This window comes from Vigna umbellata, chromosome 2, assembly GCF_029865625.1.
Source record: "Vigna umbellata cultivar VRB3 chromosome 2, Vumbellata_1.0, whole genome shotgun sequence".
In the NCBI taxonomy this organism is placed as follows: Eukaryota; Viridiplantae; Streptophyta; class Magnoliopsida; order Fabales; family Fabaceae; genus Vigna; species Vigna umbellata.
In genome coordinates, this window is record NC_142166.1 from 18574858 (window position 1) to 18595265 (window position 20408).

The 20408-nt window shown below is 29.8% G+C and overlaps 3 protein-coding genes across 6 annotated transcripts; 2 read left to right on the forward strand and 1 right to left on the reverse strand.

Annotated features, from left to right (window-relative positions):
- Positions 1 to 4437: 4437 nt before the first annotated feature.
- LOC124838508 (O-Glycosyl hydrolases family 17 protein) lies at positions 4438 to 6065 on the forward strand. The gene is made up of 2 exons (XM_047314126.1): positions 4438 to 4808; positions 4961 to 6065. The coding sequence occupies exons 1-2, from the start codon at positions 4438 to 4440 to the stop codon at positions 6063 to 6065; spliced, it is 1476 nt and encodes a 491-aa protein (XP_047170082.1).
- Positions 6066 to 9476: 3411 nt separating this feature from the next.
- On the forward strand, positions 9477 to 12506 carry LOC124838506 (putative WRKY transcription factor 51). Its single transcript, XM_088106357.1, has 3 exons — positions 9477 to 10090; positions 10224 to 10373; positions 12107 to 12506. Exons 1-3 carry the CDS (start codon positions 9843 to 9845, stop codon positions 12300 to 12302), a joined length of 594 nt encoding a protein of 197 aa, XP_087962483.1. The 5' UTR covers positions 9477 to 9842; the 3' UTR covers positions 12303 to 12506.
- Positions 12507 to 14772: 2266 nt separating this feature from the next.
- On the reverse strand, positions 14773 to 17708 carry LOC124838504 (uncharacterized). 4 transcript variants are annotated; one of them, XM_088106402.1, is made up of 4 exons: positions 17407 to 17708; positions 17167 to 17323; positions 15403 to 15494; positions 14773 to 15039 (listed from the first exon to the last, which is right to left on the reverse strand). In XM_088106402.1, the coding sequence occupies exons 1-4, from the start codon at positions 17517 to 17519 to the stop codon at positions 14985 to 14987; spliced, it is 417 nt and encodes a 138-aa protein (XP_087962528.1). In that variant the 5' UTR covers positions 17520 to 17708; the 3' UTR covers positions 14773 to 14984. The 4 variants fall into 4 exon arrangements, with proteins under 4 accessions (XP_087962528.1, XP_087962525.1, XP_087962526.1 ...); XM_088106399.1 differs by having other exon boundaries at positions 14773 to 15098; positions 15376 to 15494; XM_088106400.1 differs by having other exon boundaries at positions 14773 to 15098; positions 17407 to 17707.
- Positions 17709 to 20408: the final 2700 nt, after the last annotated feature.

The following is a 20408-nucleotide window of genomic DNA, read 5'->3' on the forward strand; positions in this document are numbered from 1 at the left end:
AGTAGAGTGAATGAGTGATTACCTCTTATACACTTGTGTGTTGAGTGAAACACTTTACTTAGTGAGGAAATATTCCATTAGCACATGAACATCCATACTTAATTGATTGGTCATTCATGAAAAAGAGCATTTGTTGGGTATTAACTGACTTTGTGAAACACTAAAGCATGTGCACATCTTGATTGAACTCTTGGTCATAAGTTTGATTGAAGTTTTTACTTGTCTAAAAAGAGGATTTTGAATGAGTGAACCATCATATGAATTGGTTGAAGATTGAGTTACATCTTGTTTGCTTGAGGACAAGCAAAGTTTTAAGTTTGGGGTTGTGATAACAGTTGAAAAACTGTTATTTTCATGCTTAAAATTGACACTAAAAGCAACCTTTACACTTAGAAACTAGCTTGAAATCATGCTTTTCTGCATATTTTCATAAATAAGAGAGCTGGACAGGTTTATGCTTGATTTCAGTGTTTTTGTGTAGGTTTTAAGGTGAATTTGGTGAAAGAAGTGAAGAAGGAGAGAGATGAAATCAGAAAAGACATCAAAAAGTGCAAAAGGAGAAGCCGAAGTCACCGCTCAGCGGCAGTTTACTGTTGAGCGGCACTCAGGAGCTTACGGGAGATCTGCTGAGGGGCAAAATGGCCGCTGAGGGGAGAAAACAAGACACGCACTTACCGCTGAGCGGTATTTTACTGCTGAGCGGCACTTTAGTGGGCTTGGACCTAATTTTCTGTAATTTACGAATAATATATAAGCTTTAGGGTTTCCTAGGGTTAGGTATCTTTGGCTGGAACGAAGCAAACACTCTCTCTTCCACCCCTTTGAAGGAGGATCTTGGATGTTGAGGCTTCCTCTTCACCTTTTTAGGGTTTTATCTTTCATTCTTTCATTGTAATTCATCTAGGTTCACCATGAATATGGTGAACTAAACTCTGTATGTTTGTTGGGGAATCAATGTAATCTTTTGAAGCTCTCATATATGGAATCTGTTTTTACATCTTTTAATTAAGACTTATGCTTTCTTTCATCATTAGTTAGGGTTTTTCCTCTTTGCTTAATGCTTGCATTGTTTAACTCATTCGATGCATGATTATTGGTTTTGTCGATACGGGCGCGTACGGGGAAGTCTAGATCCGGGGAATTTCTCCCAATATTATATTGGTTGTCGTTAAGCTCCTGCACTTATGAACTGATCATTAGGAATGCTAGGAATTGTATGAACTCGTGATTAGGGAAAAGCCTTCTTGAAAGGTACTTTAGAGAGTGGCATTAACAATGATGATTTGAATGTTGAATTCCTAAAATATATGAGAGTGGATAAGATGAAATTGACCCCCCAACAACATATTCATACATATATTTCATTGAAAGTGTTTATCTTTTGCTTTTTGCCATTGATCAAAACTTCATGCATACATATTTAATTTTCGTCTTTTGCATATAAAATCCAAATATTTCGTCTTTAAGTCTTAGCTAATCAAGAAACCACACAACTAAACTAGGCCGTGAGTCCTTTGGGAAGAACGATACTTGGTCTTACCAAGTTTATTACTTGAACGATTCGGTCACACTTGCCGATTGAAAAACAAGTTTGTGACATCATATTTTGGTGTTCATAAATTTGTCCATCAAGGACCGATCGATTTTTGTGTATAGTTTTGTAGGAACCGTTCGGTCTTGTATATAGTTTTGTATTATGATAGAATTTTGTCAAGTTCTAAATTTAAGATTATTTTAGGATTACTGTAAGTTAACTTTATTCTCAAAAACTGTTCTACTTTATTATTATGTGATGACTCTTATATATAGTTTTCAACTATATTTTTGGGATGTTACAGACAATACTCAAAATGAGACGCTGAATCTTAAGACACTATCATTGAGAGGCTAATTTTTCCCGTATGGAACATGTTAGTTTAAAATTTGACAAGGATTTTATTTGTACATAGTTTAAAATATAAAATATGAAAAGATATTTATTCGTCTTAGTTGTGGAAACTCGAAATTATAGTATTTGATATTTAAACAGAAGAGATATTAGTAATAAGGTACTCAGCAATTTGTTGATATAATTTTTAAAATATCAAATTTATAATATATGATATTTTATTAATGAGAATACAAAACTATTCTACACTATTACGAAATAGTCTCTAAATTGCTTATGCATTCAAGAGAAGGAATTTACACTCGCAATATTATGCCGAGACGCATGTCATCTCATGCCTAACTAAAGTTTTGTAGAAATGCAGATAATCCACTACAGTTTTAATATAATCAAGGTTTAATAGGTTCGGAGGTCCCTATATTTGGGGGTTCGTTTCAATTGGGTCCTCCAATTTTGAAAGTGATCAATTAGGTCCCTAATTTGGTAAATGTGATTCAATAATAGGATCTCCATTAAATTGATCACTCTCAAAATCATGTTTTTCGAGGATAATTAATATCTGCAAACCTTACCAAATCATGTTTTTCGAGGATAACAATTATCCTCAGCCTGCCACTTCATAACAAAGTTAACAGAGTTAACTCAATTTAACGGAGATCCTATTATTGAATCACATTTACCAAATTAGGGACCTAATTGATCACTTTCAAAATTGGAGGACCCAATTGAAACGAACCCTGAAATATAGGGACCTCCGAACCTATTAAACCTATAATCAATTATGTTACAAAATTAATATCTGTTAAGTGAAAAAATCAATTTAAATTTAAAATACTTTAATGTTTTATAGATTGTAAAATTTCATTTTCCATATTAAAACGCAAGGTAAACCTACAAAATATAGTATTTGTTTCACTTGGTTGTGAATTTTTTATCTCAAACCATTCTGACTTCAATACTCCAATTCTCACCCACCCATATACTTGTTAGATCATTTTAACTTTCAATGGTTACTATATATATTACTTGCATTCTAAGTTTATTGAATCGATTAAGACACTAATTCAAGACACAGAAGGGGAATCGGACTTATAAGGTATTAATAAAATAATACTAACAATTAAATAATATATAAAATAACATAAGAAAATATGGAATCTTAATTTAATAATACTAAAAACTAAAAACAGCGTATGTTGTAAGTTTTTAATATTTAAACTAAGCATAAAAGTAAAATATTTAAATTTTTGAATTTGAGATTTAACATTATATAAAATATTTGAAAGTAGTAAGTTATTGTAAAAAGAAAGGTGACTAAGCTTACTTTTTCTTATTTTTGACAAAAAAAATAAAAGTAAGATTTTGTTAGTTTAGAAAATTAAATTTTTAACAGTATAAATTCTGCCAATTTGTAAATGTTAAAAATAATCTTTAAGTACCCAAAATATTCATAACAATAAGATTATAAGAGAGTAAAGTAGATTAGTTTGAAACTCCTTAACCACAAAAGAAAGAACAAAGCTGTGAAACACGGGAGTTTGTTCCTACATTTCATAAAACTTTTGAACTTCCCATTCATTTTGAAATGAAATTTCTATAATATATTTTTACAGACTGAAAGTTCCATTTTCCATTTTTACCCAAAATATGTTATTGCTTCCTACACTCCCAAAATTACTAACCGTACCTGAACACTAATAGAAAAAGATTAAAATACTTTCTCTCATTGCTCCACACCCCACAGCTGCCGCTGCCACTTCCATCTTTGCCACCACTGCAAAGGAAGAAGAAAAGAGGAAAAACGCTGTAAAGGAAAAAAAGAAGAGAGAAAATATAGAGGGAAGTTTGTTCTGGAAAGTTCTTTCGTGACTCATTTCATGTGTTCGAGAAAGTTTATTCTAAAAATCTTATTTTCGAAAGCTTGTTTTGGAGTATATTTTGATACATTCTGAAAATTCTATTATGAAAATCCCATTTCAGAAATCAGATTCCAAAATTTATGAAAAGTTTGTTTCGAAAAATTTCAAAAACATGAAATTTGAAGGTCACTTTTACTTAGGATAAAATGGTCATTTTGAAAATTTAGAAATTATTTTAAAAAACATGGGGGTACAGGAAAATCTGAAAGCTCGGTGCACAAAGAACAGAGGTTCGATAACAAATTACGGGCAAACTAGAACGTGCTAAAAAAAGTAGAAACGGTTCAATGGTACAAACTAAAAATACCCTCATTTTCGCATATGTTCTCAAACACATGGTAAAATATTCGATAGACATCATTGAGAAAACTTATTTCTGTTGTTTTAACAATTACACCATGCTAAATTCTTATGTATGAGTATGAAAAAACTACTAGAGTTATATTGAGTTACACGGTTAAATAACCAGCGTTTTGGACCCTTTATTTAGACATAACAAGTATGAACATATAAGAAAAGCAGGTTATTTCCGTTTTCAATACTCAATATTTGCTTCTATAAACCTCATAAATATTTTTCACTCTCATCTTTGTAGTATTCACTAATTTACCATTTGCAATAACTCAAATCATGACTCTTGTGGAGTTCTGTATGTGGGGGTTTTATTTGATATTGATGTTAGCTCAGCACCAATTTCAAGATGCCCAAGGTGCAGAGTCCGTACCAGGTCTTGGCATCAATTGGGGTGCATTAGCATCCCACCCTTTGAATCCCAACATTGTGGTAAATATGTTGAAAGACAACGGGATCAAGAAGGTAAAACTCTTCGATGCAGATCCTTGGACCGTTGGTGCTTTGGCGGGAACAGACATTGAAGTCATGGTGGGAATTCCTAATGATCAATTGATTAAATTTGCTGCAAGTAGCCATAGTGCAGACGATTGGGTGAAAGCAAACATCACCAAACATCTTCATGGTCGTCATGGGGTCGTAAACATCAGGTATAACATTAAGTTCCATGCACCTTCCCATCATGGTAAACCAAATTACTTCTCCCAATTTAAAAACATTAAAAAAAACATGGCAGTGTCGTTTAAGTTTGTGAAAATTCAGAAAGTTGTTCTCATTTCGCGTGATCATGCTATTATTGCAGATACGTATCTGTCGGAAATGAACCATTCATGAAAGCTTACAATGGTGCGTATGTGGAGATCACATTCCCAGCAATGCAAAATATTCATAGGGCCATCGACAAGGCTGGTCTTGCAGACACAGTGAAGGTGACTACAGCTTTAAATGCTGATGTTTATGAGTCTCCTTCAAACAATCCCTCAGATGGAGATTTTCGGACTGACATTCGTGACGCTATGCAACAAGTACTGAGTTTCCTTCACGAAACGAACTCGCCATTTCTTGTTAACATATACCCTTTCCTTAGTCTCTACCAGAACGACAATTTTCCAGTAGAATTTGCCTTCTTTGACGGTCAAGGAGGAACAGTTGAAGACAAAGACGTGGAATATAGCAACGCGTTGGACGCAAATTTAGACACCCTTGTTTGGTCATTGAGAAAAGCTGGCTACCCTGACATGAGAATTGTGGTTGGTGAAATTGGATGGCCAACTGATGGTGACAAAAATGCCAACAACAAGAATGCAAAAAGGTTCTTCCAAGGGCTACTCAAGAAAATGGCAAAGAAGCAGGGAAGCCCACTTCGCCCTGGAGCCCTGGAGATGTATCTATTTTCTCTGAGTGATGAGAACATGAAGAGTATTGAGCCTGGTAAATTTGAGCGTCACTGGGGAATTTTTGGCTACGATGGAAGTGTTAAGTTTCCGATTGATTTTTCTGGTCAGGGACAAGACAAATGGCCTGTAGCAGCGAAAGGTGTTGTGTACCAGGATCGCATATGGTGTATCCTAAACCCTGATGTTAAGAACTTGAGCCTTCTACCAAGTGCACTGGACTATGCTTGTGCTGCTGCGGATTGCACCAGCCTAGGGTTTGGCTGTTCTTGTGATAATTTAGACCTGGCTACCAATGCTTCTTATGCTTTCAACCAGTACTTTCAAACAAGGGACCAAAGTGTTCAGGCTTGCAATTTCAATGGGTTGGCCACTATTGTTAAACAGGATCCATCAAGAGGAAGTTGCATATTCCCTATAGAAATTGATAGCAGTCGTGACATGCTGAGACCAATTCATACCCTTGGAACCCTTTCCATTGCCTTCGCATTCTTTTTTATCACATTCACATAGAAATTATATTCAAGAATTATAATTCTTAAAATTCACATTTGACTTTTTAGTACGACAACATCTAACATACACACATGTTAACTAGTTAAGAACATCTAACATGAGAAAACAAAAGTACATAAAATAAGAAAAAAAAAACACGTGTTGCATTACTTTTATTTTTCTTATGTTCTTTGTCTTGTTTTAATTTGTAAGGTTATTTCCTCGTACTTACATCTATAACATGCGAAGTTTCTCAGCTGCTTACAGGTGTTGTGATAGTAACATGAGACTTTTGTCACAGCCACACCTTTTTTTGTTGTTGTTAAACATCAAATCATGTCAACTCCCAAAATAAGAATTTTTGGAACATCTTGTACGTTTTTGCATGATTTGTTGTCGTTACATGGCCATGGATTAGTTCATTATAAGAGTATGATACATTGAACCTTTCCTTGGTTCAGATTTGTCCTTTTGGAGTTTGACTTCCAGTCCTCACCCAAAATCTAGTTAATAATTACTTAAAGGATACTCTAAAAAGTTTTTATAAACCAAAAGGATAGAAATACATTAATGAAATTTGATTAAACTGCTCTTATAGGTGAATTTAGAACATATACAGTGCATAGTTAATCCGTTGATTAATAAACATTAGTTGTGTTCTGTAGCATTAGAACTTATTTATGTGACGGGGTTTTAAAATTTTAGTGATGCAGCTTGTAAAAAAATTGTGTTTAACAAAAGAATGATAGAAATGTAAATAAAAATTATAAAAGTGTGAATGATTTTTACTTTTTTTTTTTCACATTGAAAGTTCTGAAAACTAATGTATAGAGAATGAAGTTTGTTTTACTTTTCACATAAAAGGAGCTAATTAATGTCCCCACAAGAACGTACCAGGAAAGGAGGTCCAAAAGGAGAAAAATCAAAAGTTGATTATTATCTAATCACATTTAGCTAAATATAATTGACCTTTATTTACTTGACCAGGGCATAAGAAAAGAGAATGTTGTTCACACACGACATGACACTTTGGATAAATCCAGATGTATCCTCTGTCCCGGGCATTCTAAGAAACAATGATATCAAAATTCTGACTAAATAAATTCAATATGAAATAAAGTGAGTTTTCTTTGGATATAATATAAAGATAAAGAAAAACATATAAGTAAATCTCTTTTTTTTTCTAAAAAATACTCACCATACTTTTTCTTTTATCTTCTTTCTTTCATTCTATTACATAATTTATAACCTTATATTATTTTCTCTCTTTAAATATATTAATTATCGTTTAAAGATAAGAGACTCTCATGAATTAAAGAACACTACTAAAGTGTTTTAAATAACGGTTATCTTGACGTAGATCAACTTCACTTAAATAGACTCTTTATCTACCAACTAAAATTAAAATAAAAAATAATAAATGACAGTTCATACACCTTATAAGGTAAGAAAAAAAATAACTTTTTTAGGTCTCTATACCCTTTCTCTTTAGCATTGACAAGAAATTCATATCCACCCTATCAATATCATTAATCAAATGGATTCCATTTTATGACTAAAACCTTTGTGTAAGACTAAATGTTCTCATATTTTATTCCTTAAAATGGAGTAAAAATTGATTTCTCACTAAAGAAAATTTAAATGTTATAAAAAAACATAAAATTAAAAAAATTATTTTTTTTAAATAACTTCAATTTTATAGATCTAAGTAAAAAAAATAGAAATATAAGAACTGAAATTCTAAACCATTAGTCAACTATTAATACTTCTTTTGATTAATAATTTTATTTTGATAACTTGATTTTTAAAAAAGAAATATTTAAATGAAATTTATTAGTAATTATTAGAGGAGAGAATAATGGAGTTAGATATCATAATACTCAACAGGTGAGTAAGTATATAATTGTGTCTTATACCAAAAATGTCCATTTAATATTTAGTAGAAATTTTATCGTGCAAATATTCTTAAATAAGAATTCTTTTTCTCATGCTTATCTATAAATATACATAGAGGATACATCATTTTAGTGTCTTTTTTTGTTTTTTGTTTTAATTTTATCTTCATAATAATTACCTTTTAAATTTAAATAATTATTCATAATAAAAAAATAATTTTCAGTTTTATCATTTTAGTAACTACTTTTTTTAATCCAAATAATTATTCATTATAAATAAAAGAATTAATAACTCTTTTATAATTTTAGTAATTACTTTTTCAAATTTAAATACTCATAATAAAAAATTATTTATACTTATTAACTCAAATAATTATTCATTATAAATAAAAGAATTATTTAATTTTTTATTATTTTAATAACTACAATTTCAAATTTAAATAATCATTAAAAAAATATTTATATAATATTTTTTATTTTAATAACTAAAATTTATTTTATTTATAACAATTATTGTTTGCAAAGTTTTCATCATTGAATTAACAATTATTGTTTGCAAAGTTTTCGAAATATTTGTGTTGTAAATACAATTTGTCATCTTTTTCTTTGCATATAAACAACCTATTTATGTTTTCTCATCATTTTCTAGTATTTAAGCCAAACTAAAATAAAACAAAATTATACATAATTTGCAATAATTATCCAAAATCGTTCATATTGTGGTAGTTATGTATGCTAAAGCCATGTTTTACAATAGTTATCATATACGTCAACATCTCTTTCAAGCTATCTTTAAATTTTGTCTTCTTGATGTGCTTTCTTAAAGGCTTGATTGATCATTCTTGGATCCTTCTTTTTTATTTATTTAATTTGATATCCTCTTCTATTTCTCTATACTCTCAACAATTCCCTCTCCCAATGCATGTAATATTACATGTATCATTTCCCAAATTCCATAATATTAGTGCTTCATCATGCTCATTTATTAAGCAATTGTAAGTATCAGCATGAACAACTCATCTCAAATTCAACTTTGTTGTTGTCTTGATCGGTAGCCATTTGATTGTCTACCTTCGTGATTATTCTTTTGAATTTTACTTAACTCAGAATTTATATCTTCAGAGTTGTGATTAGCTTTGTATGTCTCCCATTCTCTATTTCATCTTCTTAATGTGATTGCCGCTTTTTTAATTGTTAAACCTAGCTAATTCACTTTCAACATTTTTCTCCATCCGATGTAAGTTGGCTTCTCATTGCACTTAGTACATTAGATTGATTAAAAGAAAATAATTTGATTTAGATCAGTATGATCTTGAAATATGTTTAGATTTTTGGCGCTTAACACGGAAATCAGAGGCAAATATCATGTTGGGTGGAGTGATTAAGTTCCCATCGATAAACAGGGACGACCCATCATCAATGGACAGCTACTACATATTTATTCAAAAATTAAAAAAAAAAAATTGAATATATATACATGGACATAACGCCACCACACTAGCTATGCATACATCTATCGTCTTAAAAAAGCAATAACATGGTATCATATTGTGTTATTTTCACGGTCCCATTTATACCTATTCTGCAAGATTAAAGTGGTAGGGAACCCCTACTTGCTAGCTCCTACGTCATCACCCTGACATCATCTTCATCTGTCTTATCTTGACTCCCTCTGTGAGCAAGTTCGCAGCATCCTCCAAGGTGTTTCGAAGTATCTTCAAATATCAAGTATATTAAAAAAAAAAGAAAAAAAGAGAAAGATTAAACACTTATTCCCTTATATTTATTTTATATTTTTTATTACTATATATTATATATATCCAGTGACGGTGTGTTTTGGTTCCAGCCCTGGTAAAAGGCCAAAGACTCTTGGGTCTCTGCAACATATCACCACACCACCATGGAACAGTATTTTGGAAACCCTAATTTCTGTCACTCTGCCGTGGTCAACATGGCAGCATCTCCAGCCTCTGAGTTCAAGATATCTGATTATCTTATATTGGAAGATGTTGCTGATTATCATCATGAACAGTGTTGGTCACTGAGCACTGAAACTGAATCATCGGAGAAAGCAAACTCTAGCGATGCCAGTCATGGATTTGGTGATGCAACCTCCTCCACCACCACCACCACCAACAACAACAACATGTAAGTGTTTTTTTCTTGATTTATGTTGTTTTTTTCGTTAAACAAGAAAATGTATATGGTGTATATTCTATGCTATTTCGTGTGTGTAAATATTATTAATTAATGTTGCCGGGATTCAACGTTAATATGACAGAAAGTGCAAAAATAAAGGGATTAAGCAAAAGAAGGCAGAAGTGAGTCAAAGCATCACGTTTAGAACCAGATCGCAGCTCGAGATCATGGATGATGGATATAAATGGAGGAAATACGGAAAGAAGACAGTGAAGAACAATTCCAACCCAAGGTAATTACTCATAACTATTAATTTCACAGATTATATGAGAAAACAACTCTCTTTATAAAAACAAGAAAAACCCTTTTCACAAAAGAATTGGAATCGATTTAAGATACTGGTAATCGAGGATTTTATTTTCTATACTCTGAGACAAATTAAAGAAACACATAGATTAAAGGAACAGTAGCAATAAAAGGAACCTGATGTAACATAGTTAACTCGATGTCCATTGGTTCGTTTGACTTCGCTTCCTGCATCATGAATATCACATAATGCATGCAAATTTTATGTGTTTGAATAGCTTTGAAGGATTACGTTAGGATCTAAGTTGGTGTATTTAGAAGCACATGTGAAATAATTAAAGAAATCAAGATGGTGTAGACATGAATGGAGAGGAAGTGAGGGAATCATGTCAACCATGCACTGTAAAATAGGATAAGATATTGGGCCCGATACCTAGCTAGAAAGATAGAGATGAAAGTGGTGGCGGCTGATATATATATATATATATATATATATATATATATATATATATATATATATATATATATATATATATATATATATATATATATATATATATATATATATAAAGATATATAGTGATTAAAAGAGGGGGACAAGGACTAGTCCTGGGCCTTAATCATATATGATTGGAGTGTTATCAATGGTGAAGCATTATGTGGGGATCTGCTTGATTAATAAAAGTAACATGCTTTGCAGTGAGATTAGGACAGCTAAGTAAGCATTCTTTCTTTATGAACACTGCACTGATGCGCCTGTGAAACCGTACATGACGTAGTTTTGCTAAATTATTTGCACTTTTCTTACTTAGTTTTAGTTTGCTCGTGTGCTGGTTTTAGCCTAGGGGAAGAAGAACGAATGGTAGTTAAAAACACAAAAATGTTTACTAATTAATTTCATGTACGGAAACTCTTCAAATATTTTGGAAAGTGTTTGTTTCACCTTAAAAAATATTTTTATGTAATGCCATGACACTTTTTTACCTTCATTTAACACATGTTACAGAGGTAAAATAGTGTAAATTTTTGTATTGTTTATACACTTAACTCATAATATTTTAATAGTTTAATAATATTTATTAATATTTTAAGTTAAAGAATAAAATAAAAAATTGATTAAAATACTAACATTCTATATTGTTAAGTGATTTTTCTCTTCATAACTTTTTGAGATATTACCACTCAATATTTTGAAGGATGCAAACTCCACCCCAAGATGAAATTTTGTGAATGAAATATGTTATCAATTATATCTAATATATGTACTTTTTAGGAAAATATGCATTTTGGAAAATTCAACATCAGAAAGTTGAGTATGGAATAAGAACATATTTACAAATATTTTGTAGTAAATTTTTGGATCAAATTTGATGTTATGATTCTTAGATTCATTTATATTTCATCTCTATCGAATTTTTCTAGTGAATTTATTTTTTTAAAGACTTAATAGTGATATTGGACTTGATAATTTGCACTACTAACCCGTTCAAATTGAGGAAAACATAGGCCGGTTAGGAATTTAAGTATATGAGTTAAACAATTTATTTGATAAGAATATTCAATAAATTTTAAAATAAAAATAGGCAATAAAAATGATTGAATATAATTGGCTCTTTATATGTATATGGAGTAATTATTTTGTGTTTAAAATTTGTTAAAGTAGTTTGAGTTAATAGATAATTTATTGTGGTTTTGAAAGAATTGATGATGAGAGTGCAGGAACTACTACAAGTGTTCAGGTGCAGGATGCAGTGTGAAGAAAAGGGTGGAAAGAGACCGAAATGACTCAAACTATGTTCTAACAACGTACGTAGGTGTCCACAATCACCACACCCCGTCTTCCTATTACACCCAAATGCCTTTGTTGCATTCTGATGATTGGAACCTTCTCCCTTCTGCAACTCAAAACTCATAGCTCCTCATTACATATAGTTAATCATAGTTATTGTGTAATTAACTATCTCTTTCTCCATACCACCCTTCTATTTTGAACTTTAATTATGTAAACCTCTATTATGATGACCACTTTGGCTAGCATGTGTTATGTATTAATTAGTACAAATACAATCTAACATATTTTGAATAAGATGTTACATTATGTTAGAAATTAAAATATAAATTTAAGTTTCATCTTTATAAATTTATTTATCTTAGAATTTTAATTTGGATCGGTATCATTTTCTTATATAATTAAACTTATATTTTATTAGTATTATATTTTTGGTTATTTTTCTTCGAAAAACATACTAACCTGAATCGAAAATCAAGACAATCTTTCAGCTTTGATTTTACACATTAGGTATTTGGTTATGGAGAGTAAACCAAGTCCACTGAATAAAAAAGAGTGTAAAAATTTTATGTGAACAAAATAAACTGGATGCAATGAATTTAAGGGAAGAAAAACGTATTCAGATAAAGCCAAATGACCGGTGCAGAAATCAAGTTATCAAAATCATTAGTCATCCAAACAACAGAAGTAATGAAAACAAACATGGGAAGTAGTTGTCTTTATTAAACTCAAAATAATAAAAGGATCGAATATGTATATTTGTCTTTATTCTATAAATTATCTCGTGTCAAGGGATTATTGGATTTGTAAACATATGGCCAATCATTCCAACCACCTTTTTATGCTTTTCCCATAGATATAGTATATATGGACACAATTTAATATTGCTTATATTTACATATTTGATAATTCCTTATACCAGAAAATCAAACACTGCATAGGTAAGACTAGTGGATAAATGCATAGCTTTGCATCTTAATTTAAGGTAAAAATATATTTACTACTCTAAATTTTCATTATTCGTTTTGGCTAAATGATGTATAATTTTAAAAAAATAAACTATCATTTATCATCCTTGGCTAAATGATGGATAATAATAAGTTCTTTTCTTTTATTAAGTTATGATAATGTTATGTTATTAAATTATATTTTTTTTAAGATAAATTTTTGCACATTCATGGACTAAATCAGAATTTTCACCTTTCAAGAACTAAAACTATTACCATTTATTAAAAAAATTATAAGAAAAAGGAAATATATTGATGAAGTGACCATGGAAACCCCTGCCTCATAGACATTGATTGTCTCTTGGTAAGAACAAGCTATTAGCGACGAAACCTAAAGCGGTCACCTGTTCACGGAGTATTCTTAACACAACTGTTTTATTCAAAGTGATTAGTACCATGATTTTGTCTCTATTTATTTTTGTCTAGTACCTAATTGTTCGAATAGGGTAGCCAAGTTTTATAGGCTAGTTAACTTGTCACCGCCAAATATATGTGAGCTTTGACTCTGTTTTTCTGTATTGTTTCGTCTAAAGGGTTTATCCACTCATTCCATTTGCTATTGCTCTTCACGAAGAATTTTTCACATAAATAACATACTCTTCCAATCCCTAGAGAAAAAAAGGTATAAAAAGGTTTTTTATACAGAGTTTTTATACATATTTTCGAATAAGTATAAAAGTGGAGGTATAAAAAATTTTCAATTTTCACACCAGTTCTAGAAATGATGTAAAAAGTTTGACTTTTTACACTGATTTTGTCTATAACAACTATAAAAGTTGGTATTTTTACCTGCATTACAAGAACAGATATAAAAAAGTAACAGAAAAACCCACTTTTTTACACTTGATGGTTCTACAATAGGTACAAAATAATCACTTCATAAATTTATATAGACTAAACATTTAAATAATGTAAACCCTAAATCCTAGATTTTAAAAAATATATTATCTTTTTTTACACCTAAATGTAGTGATTTATTATTGTACTAAGTCCAGCTAACATATCATATGAATCATTCTTTATACTTAAATTCAATATTTAGTGACAATCACAAAGTTAACAAATGATTAAACTCACTTTTTTTAAAACTGAGGACCAATTAATCGAAGTATAAAACTAAAACAAGTTTAAAAAATAAAAAGCTCAAAAACATATTTAATTATTTAAAAAAAATTAATATAAAAGTACTCGAAAAACAGTAACTTTTTTTCTGTAATTGTTTCCATGACTAAGAGAGATATTTGAAAACACAAAGATAAGTTTGAAATGAAATAATAATGTGACAGACAATAAGAAATCAGTCATCAACTTACATGTATACGAACCTCATTAAGCAATCCTAAACCTTCCCTATCTTAATCCAATTATAAGTAATATGTGCAAATGTGAGTTAAAGATGATTAAAGATAAATACTGAACTACATTTAAGTATGAGAAAAATCTGCATTTGGAAACACATCTCTTTCACTAAGATGATTTATCCAAAGAACTTTAGACCAATTTTTTCACATTTACACAGCTTCTCAATGATCAATTCTCATATAAATTCATAATACTTTTAACAAAAATGTAGAGAACACAAATTAAAATATCAACAATCAACCTAATAATTTACCAACTTACCACCATGACATGAGTAAAATTTTAGTAACACAAGTCCTGAATCACAGTAATAGAAGTTGCAGTGCAATTCAATCTGACAGATACTAGTCTAAATCAATTCCAGATAGATTTTCTGTGAAACTTTTACAGAACTCTAATATGAAAGCTAATACACAAAGATGCCTGCTGCATAAAAAAACTAAACAAGAACCATCAAAACTTTAAAAGAGCTGGTAATGGTCCCAGAAGCATTCCTGCAGAAACAGAATGGATCATAGACTTGCATTCATTTGAACAATCTTCCAAATTTTTTCTGCAACAAAATGAAGACCAAGATTGCTCTTATAAGATTCTGTATTATCAGTTTTAGTTTATTCCATTCGAGAACATAATCATTTAAACTTTTCAATATTTTCTTTTCTTCCACTCTATTTCACTTCCAACAAAAAACCTCACTCTCCATCCATCTCAATAAGATCTTAAAAAATGACTTATATAATCAACTTATTCAAAAGTACTTATAACTGCTTTTAAATTCTTTACCCAATCATACCCTAAGTTATCACAAATGAATTTGACAGTGAATTTACTTGATTTCTATATCTACAATCATAAACCTGCCAGAGTCTGCAAGTAGATTCAAGAGTTTCACAATCTCAAGTTTATCATAAGCTTTCAATGCATCTCTTCTTATATTTCTCAAAGCCACCTACCAAAAAAAAATGAAAATAAACAATCATTCAAAGGAAATTACAAATAGGTGCAACGTAGTCAAAATATTTCTTGTTTATTCTAGAAGCATTCAAGATATATAGTTATTTCATGTATGACTTGCATAGGAATATTACTATACAATAACCAAACAGTATTTATAAAAACAATTATCTACAAAAGCAAAATTAGATTAAACGATAGCTTACAAGCTTGTTTGTTTAAGATTGAACGAAAAAAGTGAATCTATCGTAAAGGTTTACTTTTCCAGAAGTATATTACTTTTGACCTCTACAAAACTTATGCACTTTTAGGGGAAAAAAATAACAAAACAATAACAGACCCTAAATAAACTATTTAAGATCATCAGATGACAACATGAGATCAACATATTCATCCAGACCCTAAAATATTCACTAGAATTTATGTATAGAGGACCTTTATAAAAAATATAGTAGAAATTCATAAAGGAAATAGATTGATAACAAAAACAATTCTATTTGAATTATGAGCAGCAATATACTAAGTCAACTTTTTTCCTGTAGAGATAAGTTGTTATGGGTCATGAATATATACTATGCCATTTTTTCTAATAGCTAAATAAGAAATTAGAACCAATTAGGAACAAACATACAGTGAGTGTAAGAATGTAATTTACAGAGAAAGAATGAGAGGTCAAAAGAAATCTCATAAAAGAGTGAACCTAGAAACAACAGCATCAGTGGAACTGGAAAATACCTTCCTCCTTTCGGATGTCAACTGTGGGATGCTCAATCTAATTAATTCTCCATCATTATTTGGAGTCATACCAAGATCAGGGCTAACTATTGCTTTCTCAAGGATCTTAAAAAGCAATAACCAAGGCAAAAGGGTATATATATTATATCATTTAAACATGGCTCTTTGATTTGATCCTTTTTTCTTTTTCCTCTGTACAGAATGTACATTAATAAAATAAAATATATATATATCTAGGGATAGTCTTTTTCCTATTGGAAAGAAACAAAAAAAATAAAATCAGACCACACCTTATACTTCTCATATACGTTGTATGTGCAGACAAGAATCAAACAAGCATGGACTAATAAAAAATGATTGTATTGATCTCAGTATATACGTATTCATAATCAGATATACCCCTATGGCAGCACAGCAGGCGGCAACTGTAGCAATCACATTTAAAGTTATACATATACATTAACTACAAGATTCAGGATGGAGATTAAGGGAAGGAGAATGATAATCCATATTCACTGGTTAAGGAATTAAAAGCACAAAAGGTTTTATGATCAATTGTAGTATTGGATTCTACTAATGCACTCCCATTCAGGACACTCATTAGCATGATCCTCAATTTCCAGTATAAACTTTTACAAAATTAGATTGGCAATGATCCTACCAAGAAAATATATAATCACAAACTAAGAGAGTGCCAAAAGGAAAGAAGAACAAGAATAACAAAAGAGGGATCGAGAAAACACAAAAGAAAAAAAAGTTAAATTACCTCAGGTGAAAGGTCATATCCAATGGCGTTAGTTCCCACGCCGATAAGAGCAACAGAGGATGATTCCTTAGAGGTGCCTATCAAACAAAATTGTGTCCTAAGAAATGTCAGCAAAATCACAAGGAGAGAATAAAAAAAAGTTGCGATGTGAAGAGAGAAAACTAACAAGAAGTGAAGGGTTATAGTTCCAGAGAGCGAGTTTCCAATCGGAATTTGAGAGGGAGACATAGTGGAGTTCGTCGGCTGTGCAAACGGAGGGCTTATCGGTGACGGTCGTGGAGAAAGCCCTGAGATGGAAGGGAGCGGTGGCGTGTGGGAGGGAACTGTAGGTGGAAAACCCTAGGACTGTTCAACGAAGGATGAGACTTAGAAAATGGATGAAAACTTGAAGGGTTGAAAAGAATACCTGTTTATACTTCTTCTTGCGCTTTCCGTCGGCGATTTTGGCGATGAACTCGGTGGAGAAGATGTTGGTGAGCTTTGCACGGTAGACGGAACGTAGGATGTAGAGGCTGCCATGGAGGGATCTCTCTGTCAACGGTATTGACGAGGATCTCGTCGGAGATTTTGTACAGGCCAGGAACGTAGGAGAAGAGGCGTGGCAGATCTGCGATGGTCATCCCTACTGCGGCGAGAGCGAGAGAGAAGGATGAAGCGCGAAACGAAAATAAGACGTAATTAAAACCTTCCAATATTACATTTTTGTCATTAACTTTAATTTTATACCGGCTTTAGGTTTAATAGGTATACAAAAAATGATTTTTATACCTTCATTTTATTATAACCGGCGTAAAAATATTTATAATTCATGTCATGTCATTTTTATATCTTATTTTAATATAATCGGTATAAAAAAGGTTTATATATGTACTATATTTCCGTCGTATCACTTTTATACCCAATGAATTTATAATGAATTTTAATAGGTATAAAAAATTATTATAAAAAATATGTTTTGTATTGGTGAATTTTTCTTTTTTTTCAAACAATATATAGTAGGTTTTATTTAGACCAATAACTCACTTTTATTCTGCTAGAATTTCATAGAGAACTGAATTTTAAATATGCTATTGGACTAGTATGTTTTTACTTTTTTTTTATATAGAATATGTTCAAAATTTCAATTTCTTTTCAAAAATAAATTCTGACTAACACAATAAAAATATACTACTTGCATAAATAAAACTTACAATGTAGTGTTTAAAAAAAAATGGAACATTATACTATTTATGTATTGTGTGCGTAATCTACTCCCCAATTTTATCATATCTCCCCGAAAGGACTATGTATTGTATTGTGTAAAAATTTCTTATTCTTAAATCTTTGATAAGAAGAAATATATTATACAATAATAAAATAGAATTATTAATAATAACAAAATAATATTATTAGTAACAAAACAATAATTATAATTTCAATAATTGATTTTTTTATTAACCGTGTTAAAAAGTATATCAAATATTGAAAACACAAAAATAAAGATGTAATTCGCTAAAAAATATCTTCTCTTTTTTGTTTTTAATAATCAAACCTTCATTTTATACTTTTCATTTTTTTAATTTCTTTTCTATCTTATGTCTATTTAATCATATAATTTTATTTTTTTTATTATTGTTTTCCTATTTTTATAATTTTCTTAACTTATTTTTATCAACTAACATGACAAAAGAAACAAGATTTACTCATTGAAGATATTCGTCAATAACTACTAACATTTGTTGATAATGTTAATTTTTAGATGAATTATCAACGGACTTAAATTCGTCAGTATCGTTCTTGTTGGAAACAATTATTGATAGATATAAGTTATTAGTAATTATTGACAAATAAAGGTCTCGATAATCAATTGATAAATGGGTTAACAAGAACAAGTGCAATTGGTAGCATTTTTTATCCACCACAATGAACCTGGACATAATTACATGCAATGACAATCAAATTCAAACAATGCAGACAACCAAAACAATTTAGACAATGCAATGACAATCAAATTCGTATCATTAAAAACATATTTATAGTGTCATTAATACAAACATAGAAGTCTTAAAGTAAATGAAAATAAAGTAAAAAACTCTTAATATTAGCATAGTCATAAGAGTTATTTTCTTTTCTTTTTAATGCTGTTGTTGTTGAGGAGGTGGTTGGATTGGGTGGACTGCATTGGAGAGTGTCATTGTTGGGATGATCTTATTGACAGGGAGATTAAATAATAAGCAAAGAAGAAACAATGAGGGAGAGAAACAAACAGAACCGAAGAAAAAACAAAGAGTAAACTAGAACAATGACAAAAAGAGAAAGAATGTGAAGCACGAGAACGAGAATGATAATGGAGAAGAATAAAAAAACAGAAAAAATGAAGCATAAAATTAAATAATGTATACTGCTTATAATGTCTAACCGGTGTAGAAAAAGTTCTTCAATATTATATTTTAATTATTGTGCTACTTATATCGATTTTAAGTTTAACTTATAGAAAAATGATTTTCTATACTTTTATACATATATATATATATATATATATATATATATATATATATATATATATATATATATTCACCAACTTCCCTTAAATCAAATATTTAATTTTATTTTCTTATAATTTTTGTAGCATTTCAAAAGTTATTTCTTAGTCTCAATTTGATATAGATTTTAGAATTAATTTAAAAACATTTTAATAAATATGTAGTAAAAATATAATTTTTAATAAAAATATCAACATGAGATTTATAAAATAATAAATTTTAGCTCAATATAAAGAGAGATAATATTATTTCATCTTTACAAAAATTAAGACTAAATTAAAATTTTGTCTATCACATTGTTATTAGATGACTAAATTAACACGTATTTTAATACTTGCTTGGGTCAAGTGTAAATATTATATTATCCGTATCTGTTTTCTGTAAAAAATAAAAAATTAATTTATATTTTATTAAGTTAAGTTTAATTAAAATTAAAATTAATTTATATTTTATCAAGTCAAATTTAATTAAAATAAAATTTTAATTTAATTTATATTATATTTTATATATGTTTTTATAATTGAAATTAAATTTTATTTTATAAATTTATAAAATATACATTTTTAAAAATATTCACAGGTGTTTTTTAAACAGTTATCCATGCAAATAATAGATCAGATTTTTTTTTTGTTGTAGATCGAATAAGAAGTACATTGTCCCTAACCTGATCATCCCTTGACCTTGTGTAAAAATAAAAATAAAATAACACATGGCAATAATAATGTTGGTATAGTATTAAAGAAAATGACCTTTTAAAATAGTTATAACCAAATTGAGAAAAAAAGAAACTAAAAAAACAACTTGACACTTTTCTACAAAAGTAAGAACCAAATGAATAATTAAGCCTATACCTTTTTTTTCTGGCAACAAACAAACAGATACAAGA

What these genes read in the sequence shown, in the direction of transcription:
- LOC124838508 (XM_047314126.1), top strand. Translation starts at nt 4,438, where the DNA reads ATGACTCTTGTGGAGTTCTGTATGTGGGGGTTTTATTTGATATTGATG. An exon ending in CATGGGGTCGTAAACATCAG is followed by an intron (nt 4,809 to 4,960) that starts GTATAACATTAA and finishes CTATTATTGCAG; the next exon opens with ATACGTATCTGTCGGAAATG.
- LOC124838506 (XM_088106357.1), top strand. Translation starts at nt 9,843, where the DNA reads ATGGAACAGTATTTTGGAAACCCTAATTTCTGTCACTCTGCCGTGGTC. An exon ending in ACCACCAACAACAACAACAT is followed by an intron (nt 10,091 to 10,223) that starts GTAAGTGTTTTT and finishes TTAATATGACAG; the next exon opens with AAAGTGCAAAAATAAAGGGA. An exon ending in AAGAACAATTCCAACCCAAG is followed by an intron (nt 10,374 to 12,106) that starts GTAATTACTCAT and finishes ATGAGAGTGCAG; the next exon opens with GAACTACTACAAGTGTTCAG.
- LOC124838504 (XM_088106399.1), bottom strand. Translation starts at nt 17,519, where the DNA reads ATGGCAGCCTCTACATCCTACGTTCCGTCTACCGTGCAAAGCTCACCA. An exon ending in ACTATAACCCTTCACTTCTT is followed by an intron (nt 15,495 to 17,166) that starts GTTAGTTTTCTC and finishes TTTTTTTGGTAG; the next exon opens with GTGGCTTTGAGAAATATAAG. An exon ending in ATTGTAGATATAGAAATCAA is followed by an intron (nt 15,099 to 15,375) that starts GTAAATTCACTG and finishes ATTTTGTTGCAG; the next exon opens with AAAAAATTTGGAAGATTGTT.